Source organism: Eulemur rufifrons, chromosome 6 (genome assembly GCF_041146395.1).
Source record: "Eulemur rufifrons isolate Redbay chromosome 6, OSU_ERuf_1, whole genome shotgun sequence".
In the NCBI taxonomy this organism is placed as follows: Eukaryota; Metazoa; Chordata; class Mammalia; order Primates; family Lemuridae; genus Eulemur; species Eulemur rufifrons.
In genome coordinates this window covers 59,043,251-59,064,475 of record NC_090988.1, presented here as the reverse complement: position 1 = coordinate 59,064,475, position 21,225 = coordinate 59,043,251, and the positions used below count along the sequence as shown (strand labels likewise).

At 42.7% G+C, this 21,225-nt stretch overlaps 2 protein-coding genes across 2 annotated transcripts; both read left to right on the top strand.

The window, feature by feature from the left end:
• Window positions 1–2,571: 2,571 nt before the first annotated feature.
• On the top strand, window positions 2,572–5,732 carry NLRP10 (NLR family pyrin domain containing 10). Its single transcript, XM_069469521.1, has 2 exons — window positions 2,572–2,812; window positions 4,004–5,732. The coding sequence occupies exons 1-2, from the start codon at window positions 2,626–2,628 to the stop codon at window positions 5,701–5,703; spliced, it is 1,887 nt and encodes a 628-aa protein (XP_069325622.1). The 5' UTR covers window positions 2,572–2,625; the 3' UTR covers window positions 5,704–5,732.
• A 7,860-nt stretch (window positions 5,733–13,592) lies between these two features.
• LOC138384213 (olfactory receptor 10A3) lies at window positions 13,593–14,537 on the top strand. Its single transcript, XM_069469520.1, has one exon. The coding sequence runs from the start codon at window positions 13,593–13,595 to the stop codon at window positions 14,535–14,537; it is 945 nt and encodes a 314-aa protein (XP_069325621.1).
• Window positions 14,538–21,225: the final 6,688 nt, after the last annotated feature.

Genomic DNA, 21,225 nt, shown 5'->3' with positions numbered 1-21,225 from the left:
GTAGGGAGAGGTGTCTCACTATGTTGCCCAGGCTGGTCTTGAACTCCTGGCCTTCAGGGATCATCCTGCCTTGGCTTCCGAAGCACTGGAATTATACCTGTGAGCCACTTTGCCTGGCCACATTATTTCTCTGCAAATATTATTCACACCTGGGTGTTGTAGTTTGCTATTACATTTCCTGTCTTATTTTTTGTTTTTCCTATAGCTAGTAACTTCCTTATTTTACTTTCATTTATCTAGTTTTCTTGGAACTTGCCGCTAGTTTTTCCCACCTTCTAGGAGGCTCTCAGTAGGTCTTTCAGAAGGCCAATAGCATCAGGTAACTTATCCATCCTCTTCTCTTGGAGACATTCTTTCTAGAGAAATCCACTCTGCTCAGGGCTTTCAGGGCCTCTCCCTCTCCAGGCAGGCTACCCAGCTGCTGCCAGGAATTTGTTTTCCTCTTTGGATTCCTATTTCATAGAGCTCCTGTCTTCTTCCTTGTTCATTTTGGTTGAGCACATTCTCTAGTTGCTTCAACAACTTAAAGAAATGGTGCCATGTCTGAGAATGTGGTGGAGACAGCGCTCCAATTCTTGTGTTTCTCTAGTGAAACTGCCCCAGGCTGGACTGGGTCTGGTTGCAGAAGTGGGATGGGGCCCTCAGGAGTGATGGAAAGGCTGCTGGGCTCTTTTTCTCTTGTTGACAGAGTAATTCATGCCTTCAGCCCCTCCCTTGTTTGTTTATGGAGGAATGAGGTCATGTCCCCACTGGTGAGCAGTTGCTGAGCCCACAGACAGTCAGACGGAGTGTGTGGGTGTTTCTGCTTCACAGAGGCCTGGTGGGTCCTTCTTCTGCTCCAGCCCCATGTATACATGTACTGTACAGTAGGTGCCTGGGTGGTCACACCTATGTATTTAATACCACCCCACAAACATAAGTGAACTAGTGGTTTGGGCTAAGAGGACCCGGGCATGGCCCACAGAGCTGTCTGACCAGAAGCAGGATCTGTTTCATCTCAGCCCTCAGGGCCTTGCTCCCTGGGGTCCTGCATTGGGAGCTGAGTCATCCCAGCCTCACCTCCAGCTCCCCTGGACTGAGCTGGGGTGAACCGCTTACACTGGACATCTCCTTGGCAGCTTCTAGTGTTGTCTGCTCCTCTTTCCTGAATGAGCTTTGCCAACATCAGAGAGTTGCAGGGGAGCCCTGAGCCTTCTTATGCAGTGGAAGCTTTGTAGTCAATCACCCCTCTTTACCAGGCCTGCTTCTCCAAACTGGCCTGTGACTTGCAGCCAAGGCCCCATGTGTCCTGACACGTTCCGAACTTTTCTCTTTCCTGTCACTGTGTGGCCAAAATGCTTATATTTGAATTGCAGTAACTTTCTCCATTCTCAAATACTCCTCTGAGCACCCCCTGTGACAAATGTGACATTGTACTACTGAGATGGATCCCCATTGGCCTTAGATCACAGGTATAATTCTGAGGGCTTTCTATTAACTATTTTCTTTTTTTTTCCAATGACTGCCATCCTGCCTACATGTCAGTTTCATACTTTTAACATAGCTCAAAATCCTGCTCTCCTTTCCCTGCTACTTTAGTATCTACAAATGTTTCCAGTTTCTGGTCTTATTTAGCCCGACTTCCTGGATTCTCAGTCTGTTGTCTGTGCCTTTATTTTTTGATTCTTTCTGTCTCTCTGTGTCTACCCAGGTCATAGACCGCAGTTTAAATCCCACTGCTTTGCCCAGTGGCCTAGTTCTGGAATACTCTGGAAAACCATGTTTCTCTGCTGAATTTCTCATCTGGAGGAGTACCTGAAACGGTTTCTGGGGTGATCAAAAAGGACAATATATGTAAACCACCTGGCACAAAGTAGGCACTGAACAGGGGCCGTTCCTCTTCTGATCGGTGTTTGCACGTGTCTCCTTATCAGAATGAGATTTCCAGCTTTGAAATCGTGTGTGACTGAGTCCATGTGGCTGACGTGTGAGGCCCGTGTGAGTGTAGAGTTTTACCTTCTTGCGGTACCTCAGCAGTCCCAGCCAACGTGCACCAGCTCTGGATAGGATCACACGGCCAGGGGCAGGCTCAGTTTTAAAACTTCAAACTGAAACTTAGAAATAAATTTGTTTCGTAACCCATCTATCTAAGGAGCATAGTGGGGCTAAAAAAGAATGTGTGTGAGAGGGAGAGAAGAAAGGAGGGAGGAGAGAGAGATAGAGATGGAGGCGGGGAGAGAGAGAGAGAGGGAGAGGGGGAGGGAGAGGCCAACACACCCAACATACCTTCCTATTTGTTGACACAAATGCCAGCTGACAGATGCCACAGGTCACCTGGCAAAGAGGCAGAGGGGAGTGACTAGGGGAATTCCTCTGCGGTCTCATTTGCTCACCTTCCTTGGAACTTTGCACACCTCTCATCTCTCCTGGCCTCCACTCTGCAGCTTGCCAAGCACCCAGCACGGTGCCTTCAGGCTGCTCTCCTATCAGCAGCAGACCCCTGCTCTCACCTCCTTCTCCAGGTCACTAGTCTGAACTTGACCCTTCACCATGGCCCTGACTCGTGACCCCCAGGATGCATTGCTCTGGGCCCTGAGTGAACTTGAGGAGAACAATTTCAAGATATTAAAGTTCCACTTACGGGGTATGGCCCTGCCTGAGGGCCAGCCCCACCTGGCCAGAGGGGAGCTGGAGGGTCTGAGTCGGGTGGAGCTGGCATCTAAGCTGATTTTAACTTACGGAGCACAGGAGGCTGTGAGAGTGGTGCTCAAGGTCTTGAAGGTCATGAACCTGTTGGAACTCGTGGACCAGCTCAGCCTCATTTGTCTCAATGGTGAGTGTGGAGGGGAAAAGAGGAGGGTGGGGTGGCTTTGGAGCCCCCTACTCCCATGGCATTTCCAGAGACTCCCATGGCCAGTAGTTTGTGCCTTCTGCCATCTTGCCCTCTACCCTTCCTGGGAGTCCGCAATGCCTCAGGGTCCTGGGTGGTCTCCAGCTGAGGGTTCTGAAAACTGTCAGGTGGGGGCCTGAGCTGAAGGTAGGCGTTTATTCACAAGTAGACTACGGTATCTTATGGCCATAACATCCCACCTCCTACCTCCAGCTGCAGTGTCAGAGAAGGGGACAGTGTGAAGAAAGGGGCATAGAGATCCAGGATGGTGCTGGTGATGGGATTTCCACCAACCAGAAGAAATGGCCTCAGGGTGTGAGGCTTGGACCTGCCCCAGCTGCTTCCTGGCAGGCAGCTCTGGCTGCTTGTTTCAGTCTTCTGTGCCTGTGATCTCTCACAGAACCACCCTAGAGAGTGGGGTGGGCGTGGAGCCTCCTATTCCTTCTTGTGGGGTGCTGGGGAGGAGGGAGGATCTGTCAGTGCCTGTGCTCCCTCCCGTAGGCTCCTTTCGTGCCTGAAAGCTCCTCTGCTACAGAAAAATGGGAGGGTGTCATGGACTCCAAGTCGCAGCTGCTGCTCAGAAGCCTGTTTATCTTTAGCATCTGGCCCATCCTTTCCCAAGAACAGGCTCCTAGTCCCTCACCATGCTCTGGCGTCCCTTTCCTTTCTCCTCTCTCTGTCCCTACCCCTTGACCTGGGGACATTTCCCATGGACACCCAGACATTTATGCATTGGCACACACGGAGACTTTTGCACTTACATGTATTCTATAAACACACTTGCTGATGCTCACTGACATGGCTTGCTGTACAACATGGAGCTTCCATGAGCACAATCATAAGAGCACATGTTGATACAAACATCCACACATATCCCACAAATATCCACACACACACAACACAACCTCACAGTCTCACTTGGATGTACACACTCACACTGCACATGTGTGCACACAGACTCATATGCACATACAGGGGCCTCTCCTTATGAAGCCAGAACTACAATCTTCAGGGAGATACAAGTCAAGGAGCATAGAAGAAGATGAGACCAAAGAGCAAGTCAGAGTTTAGAGGGTCCATTTTGCCTTTTGAAGTTCCCATTTCACCACCTAACACCCTATTTTTCTGGCTCAGATTACAGAGAAACATACCGAGAACACGTGCGCTCCCTAGAGGAGAGGAGAGAAGGGGAAGTGGGCAGCAGCTACATTCAGCTGCTCCTGGTGGCCAAGCCCAGCTCAGGGAGCCCAGAATCACCTGCCTGCCCTGTCCCAGAGCAGGAGCTGGACTCTGTCGTGGTGGAAGATCTATTTGGTTCGGGGGAAAAGCCCTACCCGGCCCCATCCTCAGTGGTGCTACAGGGGTCTGCTGGCACTGGGAAGACAACCCTGGCCAAGAAAATGGTGCTGGACTGGGCCATGGGTACCCTGTACCCAGGCCGGTTTGATTATGTCTTTTATGTGAGCTGCAAAGAAGTGGTCCTGCTGCCCAAGGGCAAAATTGAGCAGCTCCTCTTCTGGTGCTGTGAGGACAGTCAAGCCCCTGTGACAGAGATTCTGAGGCAGCCAGAGCGGCTCCTGTTCATCCTGGATGGCTTTGATGAGCTGCAGAGGCCCTTTGAGAAACAATTGAAGAAGAGGAGCTCGAGTCCCAAGGAGGAGCTGCTGCACCGTCTAATTAGTAGAAGGATACTTCCCACATGCTCCCTGCTCATCACCACCAGGCCCCAGGCTTTGCATAATCTTAAGCCTTTGTTGAAACACACACAGTACGTCCATGTCCTAGGCTTCTCTGAGGAGGAGAGGAGGAGCTATTTCAGGTCCTATTTCAAGGATGAGGAGCAAGCCAGGAAGGCTTTTGAAGTTGTAGAAGGAAATGCCATTCTCTACCAAGCGTGTCAGGTTCCAGGCATTTGCTGGGTGGTCTGCTCCTGGCTGAAGAGGCAGATGGAGAGAGGCCAGGCAGTGTCAGAGACACCCAGAAACAGCGCTGACATCTTCATGGCCTATGTGTCCACCTTCCTGCCGTCTGATGACAACGAGGGCTGCTCTGAGCCCTCCCGGCACAGGGTCCTGAGGAGACTGTGTTCCTTGGCAGCTGAGGGGATCCAGCACCAGAGGTTCCTGTTTGAAGAAGCTGAGCTCAGGAAACACAATTTAGATGGCCCCAGCCTGGCTGCTTTCCTGAGCAGCAACGATTACCAAGAGGGACTTGACCTCAAGAAGTTCTACAGCTTCCGCCACATCAGCTTCCAGGAATTTTTTCATGCCATGTCCTACCTGGTGACAGAGGACCAGAGCCGGCTGGGGGAAGCTTCCCGCAGAGAAGTGGAAAGGCTGTTGCAGGAAAAGGACCCAGAAGGGAACAAGGAGATGACCCTCAGTGTGCAGTTTCTATTGGATATGTCGAAGAAAGAGAGCTCCTCAAACTTGGAGCTAAAGTTCCGTCTCAAAATTGCTCCCTGTATAATGCAGGATCTGAAGCATATTAAAGAACAGATGGAATCTCTGAAGTTGAACAGGACCTGGGATTTGGAACTCTCGCTGCATGAGTCTAAGATAAAGAATCTGGTAAACAGTATTCAGATGAGTGACGTGTCATTCAGGGTAGAACATTCAAATGAAAGGAAGTCCCACAGCAGCAAGTCATTTTCTGTCAAAACCAGCTTGAATAATGGACAGAAAGAAGAGCCAAAATGTCCTCTTGTGGGAGCACAAAAGGAGGTGTCTCATGGAAAAGGTGGAGGGGCAGAGGAACCAGATGAGGAAGCTGGGAGCAGAGAAATGGGGACCATAGCACTGGAGGGTCAGAATAATGGGAGGATAGAGGGATAGGAGGATGGGGAAAGACAGACAGAAAGTAAAACAGGTTGGAGAGCTGAGAGCTCAGACTAAGGCGTAAGGCGTAAATAAAATCACAACACAACTACCTTTTGTTTAATTAAAACATGTGTGGCCTACCTTGTTATCTGTGAGTTCTTTCTCAGCCTTGAGAAAGTTTCTGAGTGGAGAGCAGGCGTGCGAACTTCCCCTGCTTCCCTAGGAAGAGACAGTGCCAGGACCCTCCCGCTATCAGGAAGAAGGAAGAGACTAGTAATAATTTCTGCCATCAATCTGCTATGTGAGAAACAGAAAAAGCCAACACAGCAGCTTCACAGCTGCTTTTATTATCAGTCCCCTAAAGCAGAAGGAAAAAAAGCCTTTTCTACCCTTTACAAGCACCGAGCAACTTTCCTCATCACCCGACATTTCTTTCCTCCCTCTGTGTGTCGTGGCCTCTCTCTCTCTTTCTTTCTCAGAAAATAAATAAACTTTCACTTCTGCTTATCCTAATCACTGTCTGAGAATTCTTTCTAGTCTTGTGCACAGACTTCATACCCTAGCATTTGATGGCCCACACAGGGAGGAGAAACTGAGTCACTTCTCTGCCTCTGTACAAGGAGCTCACTTCTCCGCTCACTTCTCAGCTTCTGTCTTGAGACTGCTTCCTCCTCTGCTGCACAGCTCCCAGGCTTTCATTCTAAATGTCCTCATTTGGAATTTTCTATGTCTCTAGAGCTTTGGAAATGGTCATACACTCGAAAAAGAGTTGGCAGTTCTGTGCTTCAAACTCTGCCACTCTTGGAAAAGTGTCTGGGAAGGATGCTTCCTAGATACCTCTTCCCAGACTTCACCCAGACCCAGGGATGCCTGGCATGGGGAAGCTCTTCTCTACGTTTTGATCTGGACCAGGACTCGGGGATGCCCACCTTCTGGCCAGCACCCTAAATTTCATTTCAGGTCTGACTCAGAACTTGGGATGCCTAATGTCTGATCAGCACCTCAGGGGTCATCTAGCCTCCCTGGAGTCTAAGCTGAAGCTGTTCCCTGTACCCCAGGGAAATAGTGCCTGGACTGCCCAGAGTGGTCATGCCCCTAGGTCTGAGCTGAAGTGGCACATTGTCCCCTGGGAAATTGGTGCCTTGGCCAAGCTGAGTAGTGATGCATCCCAGGGCTGAGCTGGCATAGTTTCCTACATTCCAGGAAAACAGAGCAGTGACTGAGCTTCGACACCACACCCTACAGGCCAAACAGCTGTAGTTCTCTGCTTCTCTAGAGCTGAACTAGCCCCCTAGAGTCTGAGGTGCTGAGACACCCCCTCCCAGGAACTATAGTCATTATTGTGCTACAATCAGTGCCCCCAAACCAGCTGTGCTCCACCATTCTGAGGTCTGTGCTGCCACTGCACCTTCCACACAGAGTCTGGGACACTGCCAAGTCACACCATCCCAGGGTTTAGAGTCACTACTTTATGATGCCTCATGCGCTGGGACCTGAGTTGCCACTGAATCCTATTAGCTCTGGTTTCCAAATTCCAGCTGTACCCTGCTCCCTGGGCCCAAACCTCCACAGCACCTCTTCTTTCCGAGAGTTGGGCCAGTTCTGTGCCCTGTTCCCCAGGTTCAGAATCATAGTTACGACCTGACCCCTTAGTCCCAAGCTGTTATGAGGTGCCTCAGAGTCACAGATCCTGGCTTTGTGGTCTGATCTACATCCAACCTGGTCAGAGAGAGTAAATCTGCACATGAAGGCCCAGGTTCCACAATAGGTTCATGAGAGCCTGAGCCTAGGACCCCAGCTCCATAGCTGCTCCAAGCACTTGCACTTGGAACCTAGCACTGCTGAAGCTCCTTGTAAGGCATGTCCAACCTAACAAGACAGATCCCCTCAGCTAACTCTCTCCATTATGGGGAAGATGAGAAAAGGAGGGTCCTGAAAGTTCTTCCCACTAAGGCCCTTAACAACCTATGTCACCACTGCCACTGCCACAAGCTTCTATAGCCTATGCCACTGAAGCACCCACAGCTGATATTAAGCACAGCTGAAGAGGCTGAATGGAGACTATACTAGTGCATCTACTTGGAACCAGAGGCAGCACATCCTTCCCAACAGGGACACTAAAACCCAACTGCAGGGGCAAGTGTTTCTCTATGGAATGGACCCTGTAAAGTTTGGAAGATGCAGTTGTTCCATCAGATGCACAGATATCAAGGCAGGTGCATAAAAAACATGAAAAAGAAGGAAATATGACACCACCATGGGAATATAACTCTCCAGTAACAGACCCCTAAGAAAATGAAAACTATGAATTGCCAGAGAATTAACTCTAAATAATACTAATTATAATAATAATGTTAGAGAAACTAGTGAGATACAAGAGAATATATATAGACAATGTAAAACAATCAGGAAAACAATTCATGAGATAAATGAGAAATTTAACAAATAGATAGAAATCATCAAAAAGAATCAAATAGAAATCCTACAGCTGAAGAAATCAATGAACAAAATAAAAAATATAATAGAAAGCTTCAAGAGCAGACTAGATCAAGAAGAAGAAAGATTTTCTGAACTTGAAGATAGGTCATTTGAAATTATCCAGTGAGAGGAAAAAAGAAATAAGAATGGAAAAGAATGGAAAAATCTACAGAACTTATGAGACACTATTAGCAAACAAGTATTTGTGTTATGGGAGTTCCAGAATGAAAAGATGAGAAAAGGCATAGAAAAACTATTTAATGAAATAATATATGAAAACTTCCAGTCCTGGAAGAGATATGGAGACTCAGATCAAGGAAGCTCAAAAGTCCCCAAATATATTCAACCTTTAAAGTCCTCCCCAAGGCATATTACAGTCAACTGTCAAAAGTCAAAAGTAAAGCTAGAATTCTAAAAACAGCAAGAGAAACACATCCAGTCATTCAAGAGAATCCTCATTAGACTAACAGCAGATTTCTCAGCAGAAACTTTACAGGCAAGGAGAGAATGGGATAATATTTTCAAAGTGCTGAAGGAAAAAAAATTGCCACCACCCAAAAATACCATACCCAGAAAAGCTATCCTTCAGTATTGAAGGAGTTTTTCTTTTTGTAGGAACACAAGAAATATTGAAATTTATCACCACTAGATCGGCCATACAAGAAATACTCAAGGGAGTCCTTTATCTGAAAGTGAAAGGACAATAACCACCATCATAACACCCTCTCCCTCAATTGCTGATGATCCACTGCCTACTGATAGGACTAAATCTGTTGCTTTTTCCTTAGTTCATAAGAGACTCATAAGAAAGATGAGAATCTCTCTATGCCACATTTCCCATTCCCTACTTCATGGGTTTCAATGTACTTAAATTTTTTTTTTTTTTTTTACTTACTATGGCAGAGTGGACTGGGGCATCTGTATAGGGCTCATGACAATGCCTTTTACAGTCAGACTCTCAGCATGTTCAATGAAGGGAGGGTCAATTCCAAGAAGACTCCTTCATTAGTAGGGCATGTGACTATTCACATCCTGATTTCTTTTACGAGAGTAGGTATATCCTTTCTCTCTCACTCCTGGACTTGGGAAACAGCCCCAAAGTTGTGCAAAGATCTTGAATTGATTTATTTGTGGACTTCTGTATCCATGTTTCTATTTATTCTCTATCCTTTTTTCAGCAACATTTGAAATCCTCTCTCTCTCTTCCTTACCTCCAAATTCATATTCTTCAGGACTATATATTTATCCTCTGCGATATTTATTGTTTTGCTTCACCCGTTTCACCCCAATTCTATTTCTGTCCAGTCTGTCTTGCAAAAACAAATAATGCAATTTCTTTGTTCTCAGCTTTCATCTTACTTCTTTGTATATGCACAATAAAGTATACAATGCTTTATGTATATGGCATTTGTGGGTTGATCTCCTTCCTTTATGAACAGTACCTTCAGTTCCCTTGAGGAATTTTTTCATTAAACATTTTCAGGTATGCATAGTTGGCATTGAAGCTGTACCCAGAAATGGGGTAGACTCTGTGAAAATTGGATATTTTGTAGCATTTCTTATCCTATTCATAGTTACAGTGTCTTGTTTATGGATGGGCATGTAATCCTACCACAGTAAATGATATGGGAGGGGTCCTGGGATTAGTCTTGATAAATGAAAACCCTTTTTCCTCAGGATAACTGGTACATTTCCCACTGGACACAGATTGGAGAGGATGTATCCCCGAGTTTTGTTGGCTGCCTTATTGCCACTAAAAGGGGAAATATTCCTTGAGAATAGAACCTACTCTAGGAAAGCAGAGATGAGCAATAGATAATAAGGAAGCCAGGTCCTGATCACATCATCCGAGTGTTGGATAAATAAAGCCTGCAGATTCATTCAACCTATACTTTTCTGGGACTGAACCATTGGTCTCATTGATTGTTCAAGTTAGGTTAGACTGAACCCTGAGTCCTCTGATTCTTACATATATATTGTAAGGTTAATATAATAACATTATCTTGATGTTACCAAAAAAGTAATACAGCCAGAGAATTTATATGATTTTCTCAAATTCATATACCTGGTCTAGATGTTTTGACTTTAAGTTAAAATGTTCTGACTATAAAATTATCTAAATTTTCTCACCAACACTCACCTCCCCAAATATAGGGTTTCCATATTCCTACTAGAAAATAGAAAAAGTTTTGGTCCTGACACCCACGCTTCTCATAAAGGAACTTTAATTTACTTGCTTTAACACATTTCCTACCATTGCACAAGCCGTCTATTCCATCCAATCAGATCCTCTGTCTAGATCACCCTGCCTGCACTCACACCCACATCCTTCCTCCCTGCTCCACTGTGCCTGTTTACCAACATTCATTCAGTCTCTGCTTTCATATCTCAATGGGTGAGGTCATGGTGGAATTGAGTCTCCTGTGTGAAGAGGTGTCTATTCCCTGTGGAAACCTGGAGGAGTGGTTTTCCAAGCTTGTGCAGTTAAGGTTCCTTTTCTCCATGCAAGAAAGTCTGTATAAATTCAGTGTAAGTTCTCCAGAGAAGGTTTCTCTCAGGGCATACAGTTCAATGCTGTACAGTATTATTGATATAAAATCAATGCATTTAATCACTAAGTTGTATTTATGGGAGTATTTTTTAACTAAACAGATGAAATATCTGATTAAAAGGGGTGAGAATTAGGCACATTCAATAGATAAAGAACTGAAGATTCTGCTTTGATATCTGGGTTTACCTTCTAGAGTTCTCACTGATTATTGGAGGTACTTATCAAGTGATGACTCAGTGCTCAGGTAAGAAAGTCAATTGCTCTGCCTTCCATATTCACATAAAAGTTTGACAATAATTAAGTCTTTAAGGCATTTGCTTGCACAAAGTATCAATTCATAGAGGTATGTTGTTGAGGTAGCAAGAGTGAGGGCCAATCATGCAGAAAGATAAAATCCAGAGAAGGGAGTTATTTGCTCAATGTCAGACAGAAAGTTCATGCTGAAGCTAGTAGACCATGTCAGTGAATTAGGCAAATCAACATTCGTTTGCACAATATGTTCAAGGCAAAAGATGGAGAATTTGAGTTCAGTTTCTAAAAATGACTCATGAAAGCAGTAATTTAGATTTGTTCAACAATTTGCTTTATCAGCTCCCTATAGTTTGTATACTGTAAATAAGATAAATTTTTCTCATTTTTCTCATTTTACAAACTTATTTGGTTTTATAAGTTTGGAGCTGAATATGTACATTTGTCTATTGGAAATGGTACTTCAATGTTTTTTTTCTGCCAAGTACATTATATTAATTTTAGGAGATTTTTTTGTCATCCCAAATACATTATTTTAGTTAATATAGACATTTGGTTGTAATATATCACTATGGACATACTTAGTAAATCAACTTGCCTTTTACTCCCAGCTAATGTCCTAATGATCTGAACTCATGACATTCCAAGTCTTCAGCTTGTTGTGGCCTTTTGTCCCCCTGCTTCCTCATGTCCCGTAGTGAAAGTCTGCTGGTTTTCAAAGGCCGGTAGGCCTCCATTCTAGTACTAATGTGTCATCAAATACTTTGGACTTGAGCAAGTCAGCCTTCTTCCTTATGCTGTTCTCCTTCTGCCTAACAGCCCACCATGACATCCTGTGATTATAGATTTTCACCCTCACTCTCTATTCAGAAGTAATCTTGTCCTCATTTATCATTATTTAATTTACTATTATTCTTTAATAAATTTCTAAAGTAGTTCTTAACCTTATGGTTTCCCTTAAATGCAAGCCTGAGAGGCAGCTTTTTATTCTACTGATAAGGGGAGGTCCCGAAGGTTCTGGGAGAGAGGATGATATTATTTTGACAGGGGTTTGAGGTACAGATGGGAGGAGAAGGTATAAAAAATGGAGAAGCGAGTCATGTTTCCATTTAATGATGGGGAGGTGAAGGGGAGGAAAAGGGGCAGTGTCAGTGGAGATGGACTTGCTAAGGCCACAAGGATTCCAGATTTTGAAGGCGTTTGGGCACTGACAGTGAATAGAATGCTGGGGACAGGGGAGTTGCTCTGGTGGATAGTGGGGAGATCTGGGCTTTGGAAGAACAGTTGGACTGGGAAGAAAATGGCCAGCTCTGCATGGGACTGGCTGGCTCAAAGTGACTCCGGCAGCACATGTGCCTCCTAATGCCCACCCACGGCTATTCCACCCTCCTTTCAGCACAGCCCCCATGTGAATGGAGCAGAGGCCCTGCAGCCTGAAGTTTTCTGTCAACAAATTAGAGACACACCTTTGCCAGAGCCATAAGAGATATCCAGGGTTATTTTGTTGTTCCAGCCATTCAGATGGAGAACCTGAGTGCAGGGAGAGGCAGAGACTCATCTTGGAGCTAGTGGCAGAGCCAGGGCTGGAGCCCAGTTCCAGACTAGCTCCCAATCCAGTGGTATTTCCAGCCCCACAATGGGCCCCAAACACCTACAAAAGCCAGTGATGTAGTGGATGCTCAATCAGCATTTGTTGAGTGGGTAACGAGTTAATGAACTTCTGTGTGTGTGTGTGTGTGTGTGTGTGTATGTGTGTGTGTGTGTAGACAGAGAGAGAGAGAGAGAGAGAGAGAGAGAGATAAAGAGAGAGATGGTGTGAACCATAGGATCAAAATGACCCTAAATGGTTTTCTACAGCTCTGAATGCCATGTTATGGTCACCAGGATGGGCCATGGAGAACTAACCCCTAAAGTTTCCCATGGAGGCAAACTTCAGTATGATTAGTCAGGTCCAGCCTGCCCAGCAATCAATGTGCTTGAAATCCAATCTACTTATGTTTATCTAAGATAAGTGCAGCTGAAGTTCACCTCCCTTTGATTGTTTCTGTATCCATCTAGATGTATTATTTGTATTTTTCTTCTTTAATAAAGCAATATAATGCATTTTGAACTTGGAACTTATAATAAATATTCATCAAAAATGTGCTTTAATTTTGAATTCTTAGTTTTAAATTTTCCTGCTTATTTTTGGTATTTGTCTGATTTGAAATGCTTTACTTTAAAATTCATTTATAAATACACAATTGAAATAAACACAGAAATGGATACATCAATGTAATCAACATTGGATTCTAAATAATGTGATATTTGTGTATGTTTTAATAATAGTTTTAATTTTGAACCTACATAGCAAAAATTTGCCAGACAACACCTACTGTCATTTTGTACCTTTAAAACAAGATTTTTGAACCAAAATTCTTCAGTTTTTTATTTGTATTTTAAAGATTCACCATTACAAGTTATTGATCACTCTTCAAAATTGCCAACCTGAAGTTCTATCAAACTGAGCCTGTCATTACATCTTCTGTCAAGAATTCCAGACTTGAACTCACAGCTATTGAATTGTGATTTTATACTATACATTCTATTTCCATAAAAGCAATAAATATGAAGCTCAACTACTAAAATGAAAAGGCAAAATCAAAGCTCTGTGGTTGAATTCATCCTCTTGGGTTTTTCTAACTTTCCTGAACTCCAGGGGCAGCTCTTTGGGGTTTTCTTGGTGATTTACCTGGTGACCCTGATGGGAAATGCCATCATTATAGTTGTCATCTCCCTGGACAAGAGCCTCCATGTTCCTATGTACCTGTTCCTCCTGAACTTGTCTGTGGTGGAAGTGAGTTTCAGTGCAGTGATCATGCCTGAAATGCTGGTGGTGCTCTCCACTGAGCAAACTAGGATTTCTTTTGTGAGCTGTTTTGCACAGATGTATTTCATTCTTCTTTTTGGTGGGACTGAATGTTTTCTCCTGGGGGCAATGGCTTATGACCGATTTGCTGCAATTTGTTATCCTCTGAACTACCCAGTTATTATGAACAAAATGGTTTTTTTGAAATTAGTAATATTCTCATGGGTCTCAGGAATCATGGTGGCTACTGTGCAGACAACATGGGTATTTAGTTTTCCCTTTTGTGGCCCCAATGAAATTAATCATCTCTTTTGTGAGACTCCCCCAGTGCTAGAGCTTACATGTGCAGACACCTTCTTGTTTGAAATCTATGCCTTCACAGGTACCATTTTGATTGTTATGGTACCTTTCCTGTTGATACTCTTGTCTTACATTCGAATTCTTTATGCCATCCTGAAGATGCCATCAACCACTGGGAGGCAAAAGGCCTTTTCCACCTGTGCCTCTCATCTCACATCTGTGACCCTCTTCTATGGCACAGCCAACATGACTTATTTGCAGCCCAAATCTGGCTATTCACCAGAAACCAAGAAACTGATGTCATTGGCTTACACTTTGCTTACTCCTCTGTTGAATCCACTTATCTACAGCTTGAGAAATAGTGAGATGAAAAGGGCTTTGATGAAATTATGGAGAAGAAAAGTGTTTTTACACACAGTGTGACTATGTTGACAAGCCATGTGCTATTTGGTCATTGCCCAACTGAAGTCTATTTAAATTTAATAAATGGTGCAAACCGATGCGTTTTTTGGGATGATAATTTTTTGTGTTTTTAATATTTGAAAATATATCAGGGTATCCCTCTCCTTCAATAAAGTTGTTGTGGTCACTTGTTTTTAATAAATACATAAGTTTTCATAACATGTCATAAAACAGTCTAGTCTATTCATACATTTCTCTGTTATGAACATCCAGATTGTTATGGGGTTATTGTCATTAAGATGATGCTTCAGTAAACATCTTGTTCCATATGTTCGTATGTCCTGATGTCTTTATACCTGTGCGAGAGATTCCTTAAAGTAGGACTGATGGGATGAAGAGTATGTCTGCTTATAAATTTTAATAGCTATTGCAGAATTAATTTTTAAAATGACTGCAGCTTCCTCAGACTGACCTGAAGGCCCACTGTGCTTCACTAATAGAGTAGAGCATCAGGAACCAACAAGTAGAGTTGATGAAGTTTTTGTTTCTGGAGTGAAAATCTGTTCCATGAATGACCAAAAAACGTGCATCTATTTTTGGGGGTCCCAAACTGGTTCTACTTCATGAACTCACACAGATTATAATCCAAAACTGGAATTCTCTTGGTATTTTTACAAATATTTATCCAATGTTGGTGACCAGAGAACTACATGGGAAGTTTCCTGTATTCTCACGTGATAATATTAATATCTTTTTTACTTTGAGACCACTGTTTTAGAGACTTTCTTTATATTTCCAGTTACAGGCCAAATTCTCCCCTCACTTTGTTTAGAAACAATGAATGTTCATTTTTTTTGTTGTTGTTTATTGTGGAAAACCAAAGCAATTAATTATTTGTACCTATTTTCTGTAATATTTGAGTCACATCACTGTATGGCCTGTCCCAGAATGAATAATTTTACCTCTTAGAAACTTTGTAACATTTCATGTTTGATTCATGTTTTAATGTTGCTGTTGGAGAATGGTGAGAAACCCTATTGAATTCATATCACATGAGCTCCTTTTGTCTTTAGTTTCTGCCCCAGGGTTGGCAGTAAAGGGGTAAAACACTACTCACATTTGAAGCTGCCATTCAGTTGTGAGAAAAACCACTTTTCACTTACAATGTCCCTGCCAAAAATGGGAAAAAGGAGGTGAAAAACGAATTGGATTTTCACAAAAAGAAACTTCATCAGAGGGTTGAAACGAGTTTGAGTAATATTTGAATGTCACAGAACATTCTTTTTGTTAGGGCTTTTAATAGGCTTTAGCAAATTCTTTCATGAGATTCTGTCATTTGTTGTTCTGGAGTTTCCTTCTCATTGTACTTAGAGGAACCAATTACATAAGGTCTTGTAGGACAGAAAAGTCTTCGAAAGCCCAAGAACCAGACAAAATACACAGCTTTATTTTAACTTTTATTCTTTGTTTCATTTGTTCATTCATAGATTGAGTTAATTAAAGTTTTTGTTCAGAGTACTGACTGTGACTGTCTCTGGGAAACTACAGTGTCTGCCCTTGAGGAATTCACAGTTTATTGGAAGATCACTGAACTCTAGAAGATTACTGGAGTCAGCCCTTCCCTATTTCTCCGTCCCTGGTGAGAAGCAGAAGTTGAACTGGCATGCTTTGGCTACATATTTGATGATTTCAGAGACACACTGAATCTCCACTCGTTAAACATTGGCAAAAAGCAGCCAGTCCAAACGGACCCAGTTTATGATTCTACTCTGAGTAGCAGCAATTCTGGCAACACCAGCTTTTAGCCGCTGGCAGCTAGTAGGACTGATGCTGGACACCATGCTTTCCTGGGTTTGAAGTTAACTCCAAGATTTCTGATCACAATCAACATGGACAGGGAAAAATGTGAACTTTTAAAATGTCAATCTTATTATGACTCTGCTTAAAATATTTCAATAGGTTTTTATAACATTTACAATAATAATAAAAAAAAACCCTTTCACATTGCATAGGAAGCCAAGCTCTATTTGTCCCCTGCTATGCTTCCTGCTATTTCATGCTATCCTTTCTGTCCCCTCACTCACTCACTCACTCACTCACCTGTTCTGGTGCAAATTCTGCCTCCAGTTCATAAAGTCATTCTCTCATTCTGGTCTTGTGCTGCCAAAACATTCATTTCTCTCCATATCGTGTTTCTCACTCCACTTTTCAGCTGTTTAATTCACACTTCTTCAGATTTTCTTAAAATGCCATTTCCTTCAGGTGGCCTTCCTTGACTTCCCAACCCTCAATTTCCCTTCCCAAACCATTCCTTCTGCGAACACCTGGTCCTTCCTTCATAGCCATTTATCTTTATTTTATATTGCAGGATGGACTTTCCTTCTTAATGGCACCTTGCACTGGTTGCTAAGAAAATAAACAGAAGTGTTTGTAATATGACACAAGGTGAGGAAGGGGCAGGCACCCTTAGCTCAGCAGGATAAAGTGCAGGAGAAATGCCCCAAGAAGGTAATCTTCACAGCATAAAATCTGATAATGTTTTTCCCCAAAGACTTCACCCTGCGGCCAGGCCATCTTCCCTACATCTAAAGAGTTTTAACTGCTCCCATCTCTTTCTCAACAGAGCGAAGCAGAAGAAAACTGGAAAAATGAACAGTACATAAGTTGGGGTAGTGAAACTGTCCTTGTAAAATTAATTAAAACCAAGTTTCTAGGATTTTAACAAGGGCATAAATCTTGAAGATGCACAGCTAAAAATTAACCAGTTCTTGCCCCATAGCCCACTCCCTTATAGTTGTTTAGTGCTTAAGAGTCACGTAGTCTTTTGTCACAAAGTGCTATAACTTCCCTTAATCACTCCTATAGACAACATCTTTAATGTTAAACCTAAGACTATTTTCTAAGATATTTTCCAGACCCTGCATTCCAATTGGCCCACTAATGCCAGCTGATCCTGTGACCCCTCCCAGGGAACTGATTCAGCACAAGAATGCAGTTTCTACATCCCTATAATTTCAGCCCCCTGACCTAGCCAATCAGTTATGCCAATTCCCTAGTCCCCTGGCCAAGACCCCAGCCATGTGGCTTTGAGATGTTAGAAGGGCTGCTGCTCAATCTTTCCCCACTGAGGACTTTGTATCAGTTTGAAATATATAACATAATCTGAAACAAAAGACTGCTTTGAAATTCTTTGTGGTTCTTCATCTATAGTTGCCTGGTTAATGTTAAGTACATCCTGTAGATCCCATCTCTCTCTTTTTTTCATTCTAAGGGGCTTATTAGCTTGAGCTTTCTTCATGCACTTAAATGTGTGGTGTGTTTAATGTTGATTGCCACATTTGACAATAAGCTCTATGGGGACAGTGACTGTATGAATTTGTTCACACTGTGTACCACCTGCCTAACACATTGCCTGGGACAGAGTAGGTGCTTTAGAAGTACTTTTTTTGGATTAATAAAAAAAAAGAGGGGCCGGGCCTGGTGGCTCATGCCTGTAATCCTAGCACTCTGGGAGGCTGAGGTGGGAGGATCCCCTGAGGTCGGGAGTTTGAGACCAGCCTGAGCAAGAGCGAGACCCCGTCTCTACTAAAAAATAGAAAGAAATTAACCAGACAACTAAAAATATATAGAAAAAATTAGCTGGGCATGGTGGCACATGCCTGTAGTCCCAGCTATTTGGAGGCTGAGGCAGGAGGATCACTTGAGCCCAGGAGTTTGAGGTTGCTGTGAGGTAGGCTGACACCACGGCACTCTAGCCCAGGCAACAGAGTGAGACTCTGTCTCAACAAAATAAATAAATAAATAATAATTAAAAAAAGATGGCCGTCTGAGGCAAGATGCTAGCTTCAACACTTGAAGCAGACTCAGGGCGTGGGGTAGGAACAGGACTTGAAGAGGGTTGCTCATGGAGCAGTCCTCAGGAGGAAACCTTCATTGTGTATCACAGCTGAAGAGGAGTGCGTGGAGGGGGTTGTTTAACCAACTGGTTCTTGCATCTATGCCCAAGTTACCCTGAGGGTACCTTTGGAGTTTCAATATTTCAGAGTTAGGAGAAGCCTTGGACCTTAGGGACCATCTGCTCTTTGATCCTCCTGTGGTGCTGGTTGGAGTTTCTAGGAAGCAGACACTGAGATGGAGGTAGGAGTGCAAACGCCTGAGAAACAAAAGGGGCTGAAACAGGATTGGGGAAGAAGCCGTCTGACTGCCAGGCAGGCCTTGCATCATCTTCTTTGAAGCCAACAGAGAGCTCTGAATTGTCTATCAGAGGTATCCTGCCTGTCTCGTAAATGCCAGATCCTTGTTCAGTCATTGACTGGCGCCTCTCCAAGAAAAGGGTCCTTGCCTTAGAAGCTGAAGTTGACCTTAAAGGTACTAGCAACAGTCAGCTAACCACATACTTTCCAGTTTTGCAGCAAGTCTTTTCTTACAGAGGCAGGCGAGCAGTGCATCTCCATGTCTGTCACAATGTAAATAGAGAATTTGGTGTACGTATGCTTTAAATTGGAAGAGAGAAAGTATGTTTGGAATGGGAGACCAAGGCTCCTCCAGATGGAAATCAATGTCACGTAATGTGGATTTGGTTTGTAGCTACACCAGATATAACAAAGGAGCTTATATGGGTATTATATGCATGTCATTACCATTTATATGAGACATAACAAAGTTTTTAATGTGCTTGAAATTATAAATATAAGTAAGTATACATTAGTCATTGTTGCTAATTGAATATTCATAAAATATAATGGAAGTGACAGGCATCATGGCTTAGTGGAAACACTAGGAACATGCAGCCAGAATTACATAAAGCTGATTTTTAATACTGGTTCTGCCATGTTCAAGGGTCTTTGCCATGTTACTTATCCTTTCTGAGCATTAGCTTCTTTATTTATAAAAGGATAATGATGATAATAGCGATGATGATAATACTTCTGCTCCTTCCATTTAGGGTTACTATAATGTTCAGGTATAATAACACTAACATTAGTAGCAATTATCGCACTCTACATAATAAAAAGCTATTCACAAATTAGAGCTCTTGTATGTTAGGCATTGTTTCAATATCCTTACATTTTCCTCTGATTTAATCCTTGCAGAAACTTTATGAGATAGATACTGTTCATATCTCCATTCCTGAATCAATTATTCAAATACCTTTAATTCTTTAGGGACACCAAAGATATATATACATGTACTGGATTTTTTCCATTAGCTTAAGTCTATATTTTTCACTCTATTAATATTTTAAATTCTTTTCACTCGTGTTTTATTTTGCTTGATTCTTCTTTTCCCACTACGTTGCAGCAGTGTCTGTTCTCTTTATCTATGCTTTCAGTACGGGCATCATATTTACGATCTTTAGAAATTCAAAGCCTTCTTTAAATGCTGCCAGTTAAGATTTTATCGGTTTCTGTTATTTTGTCATATCTTCCCTGAACACATATATTTTTTGTTTTGTACTCTTGTTTTATAGAGTTTTAAAAATTTTTAGCCACATTTTTGTTGGCGGTTTTCATCTTCTCCATGGCAATTTTACTTCAGTGAATGTTCTCTATACATCATTTGCTTTTCCTGTTCCTCCTCGGTTCTGTGCGTTACTCTGATGTGGGATGACTTTTAATTATCTCCCATGTTTGAAAAGGTATGTTCTTTCTTGATCTGTTATCTTCAGGATATTTTTTTGGAGAAGGGGCCAGGCCCTGTTCCAAGTCAGCATGAATTACCCAAAGTTAGCAGAAATATTCTTTATAAACTTGCTACTCCAAAGAGGGTCAGACACACTTCATGAATTCCAATCCTCATTTTAATAAGATCCCCAGGTGACTTGGATGCACTTCAGAGTTTGAGAAGACCTGCTGTATAACATAGCATTAATCATTATAATAAAGATGAATTATTTTTCCTGTACTGCTCCCTGCCATCAGATAAGTGGAGCTCACACTACTTCATAGTAGCTTATTGACAGGTGGCTTCCTGAAACTATGGTGCATTTGTGTGATCCTTTGTCCATCCATGCCTATGTGTGTGAGTTATGTCAATGCAGGTCCAGGAAAGCCATTATTACAAGCCTATCCATGTAGTTCTCATGGTTACAAATAAGAGGATTTTGGGTTTTGACCATCAGGGTGTGCGTCAGAATGTAAGAGTGAAAACATTTCACCTCCTTCCTCTTAGGGTCCCACCTGAGTCTGAGACTTAAATTGATGTAAGATAGATTAACAGGAGAAAAGTATAAAACAAGTTTTATGTGGCATGGGAGACCTCATAAAGAAATGAAGACCCAAAGATGCACTTAGAGTCAGTTATGCTGATTTGGACAAAGAAGAATAAGCTGTGAAGAAGCAACTAAATGATGCTGGGAGGTTTAAAAGATAAATTATCACCCTAAGCTGGGTGACAGAGAGACACCTTGTGTCTAAAAAATATGAAAATACACAAAAGATAAGTTATTTTAACAAAGTTTGTGTGGAATTCTCTTGGTGTCAACTCCTCCTGGGCGATAAGGATGTTGCATTTTTCCCATGGTAATTTCATCTCCTGCTTTTAAGAAACAGCATGTTCCTGCAGGTTATGGTCGAAGAAAGAAAAACATAAAAAAGAAACAGCACGAAGGTCAGGGTGATCTTGCACCTGCTGTCTTTCAAGTGCCTTTAATTTAAATATTCAATATGTCAGACTAGCATAATTTTACCACTTCATGAATCAACTGAAC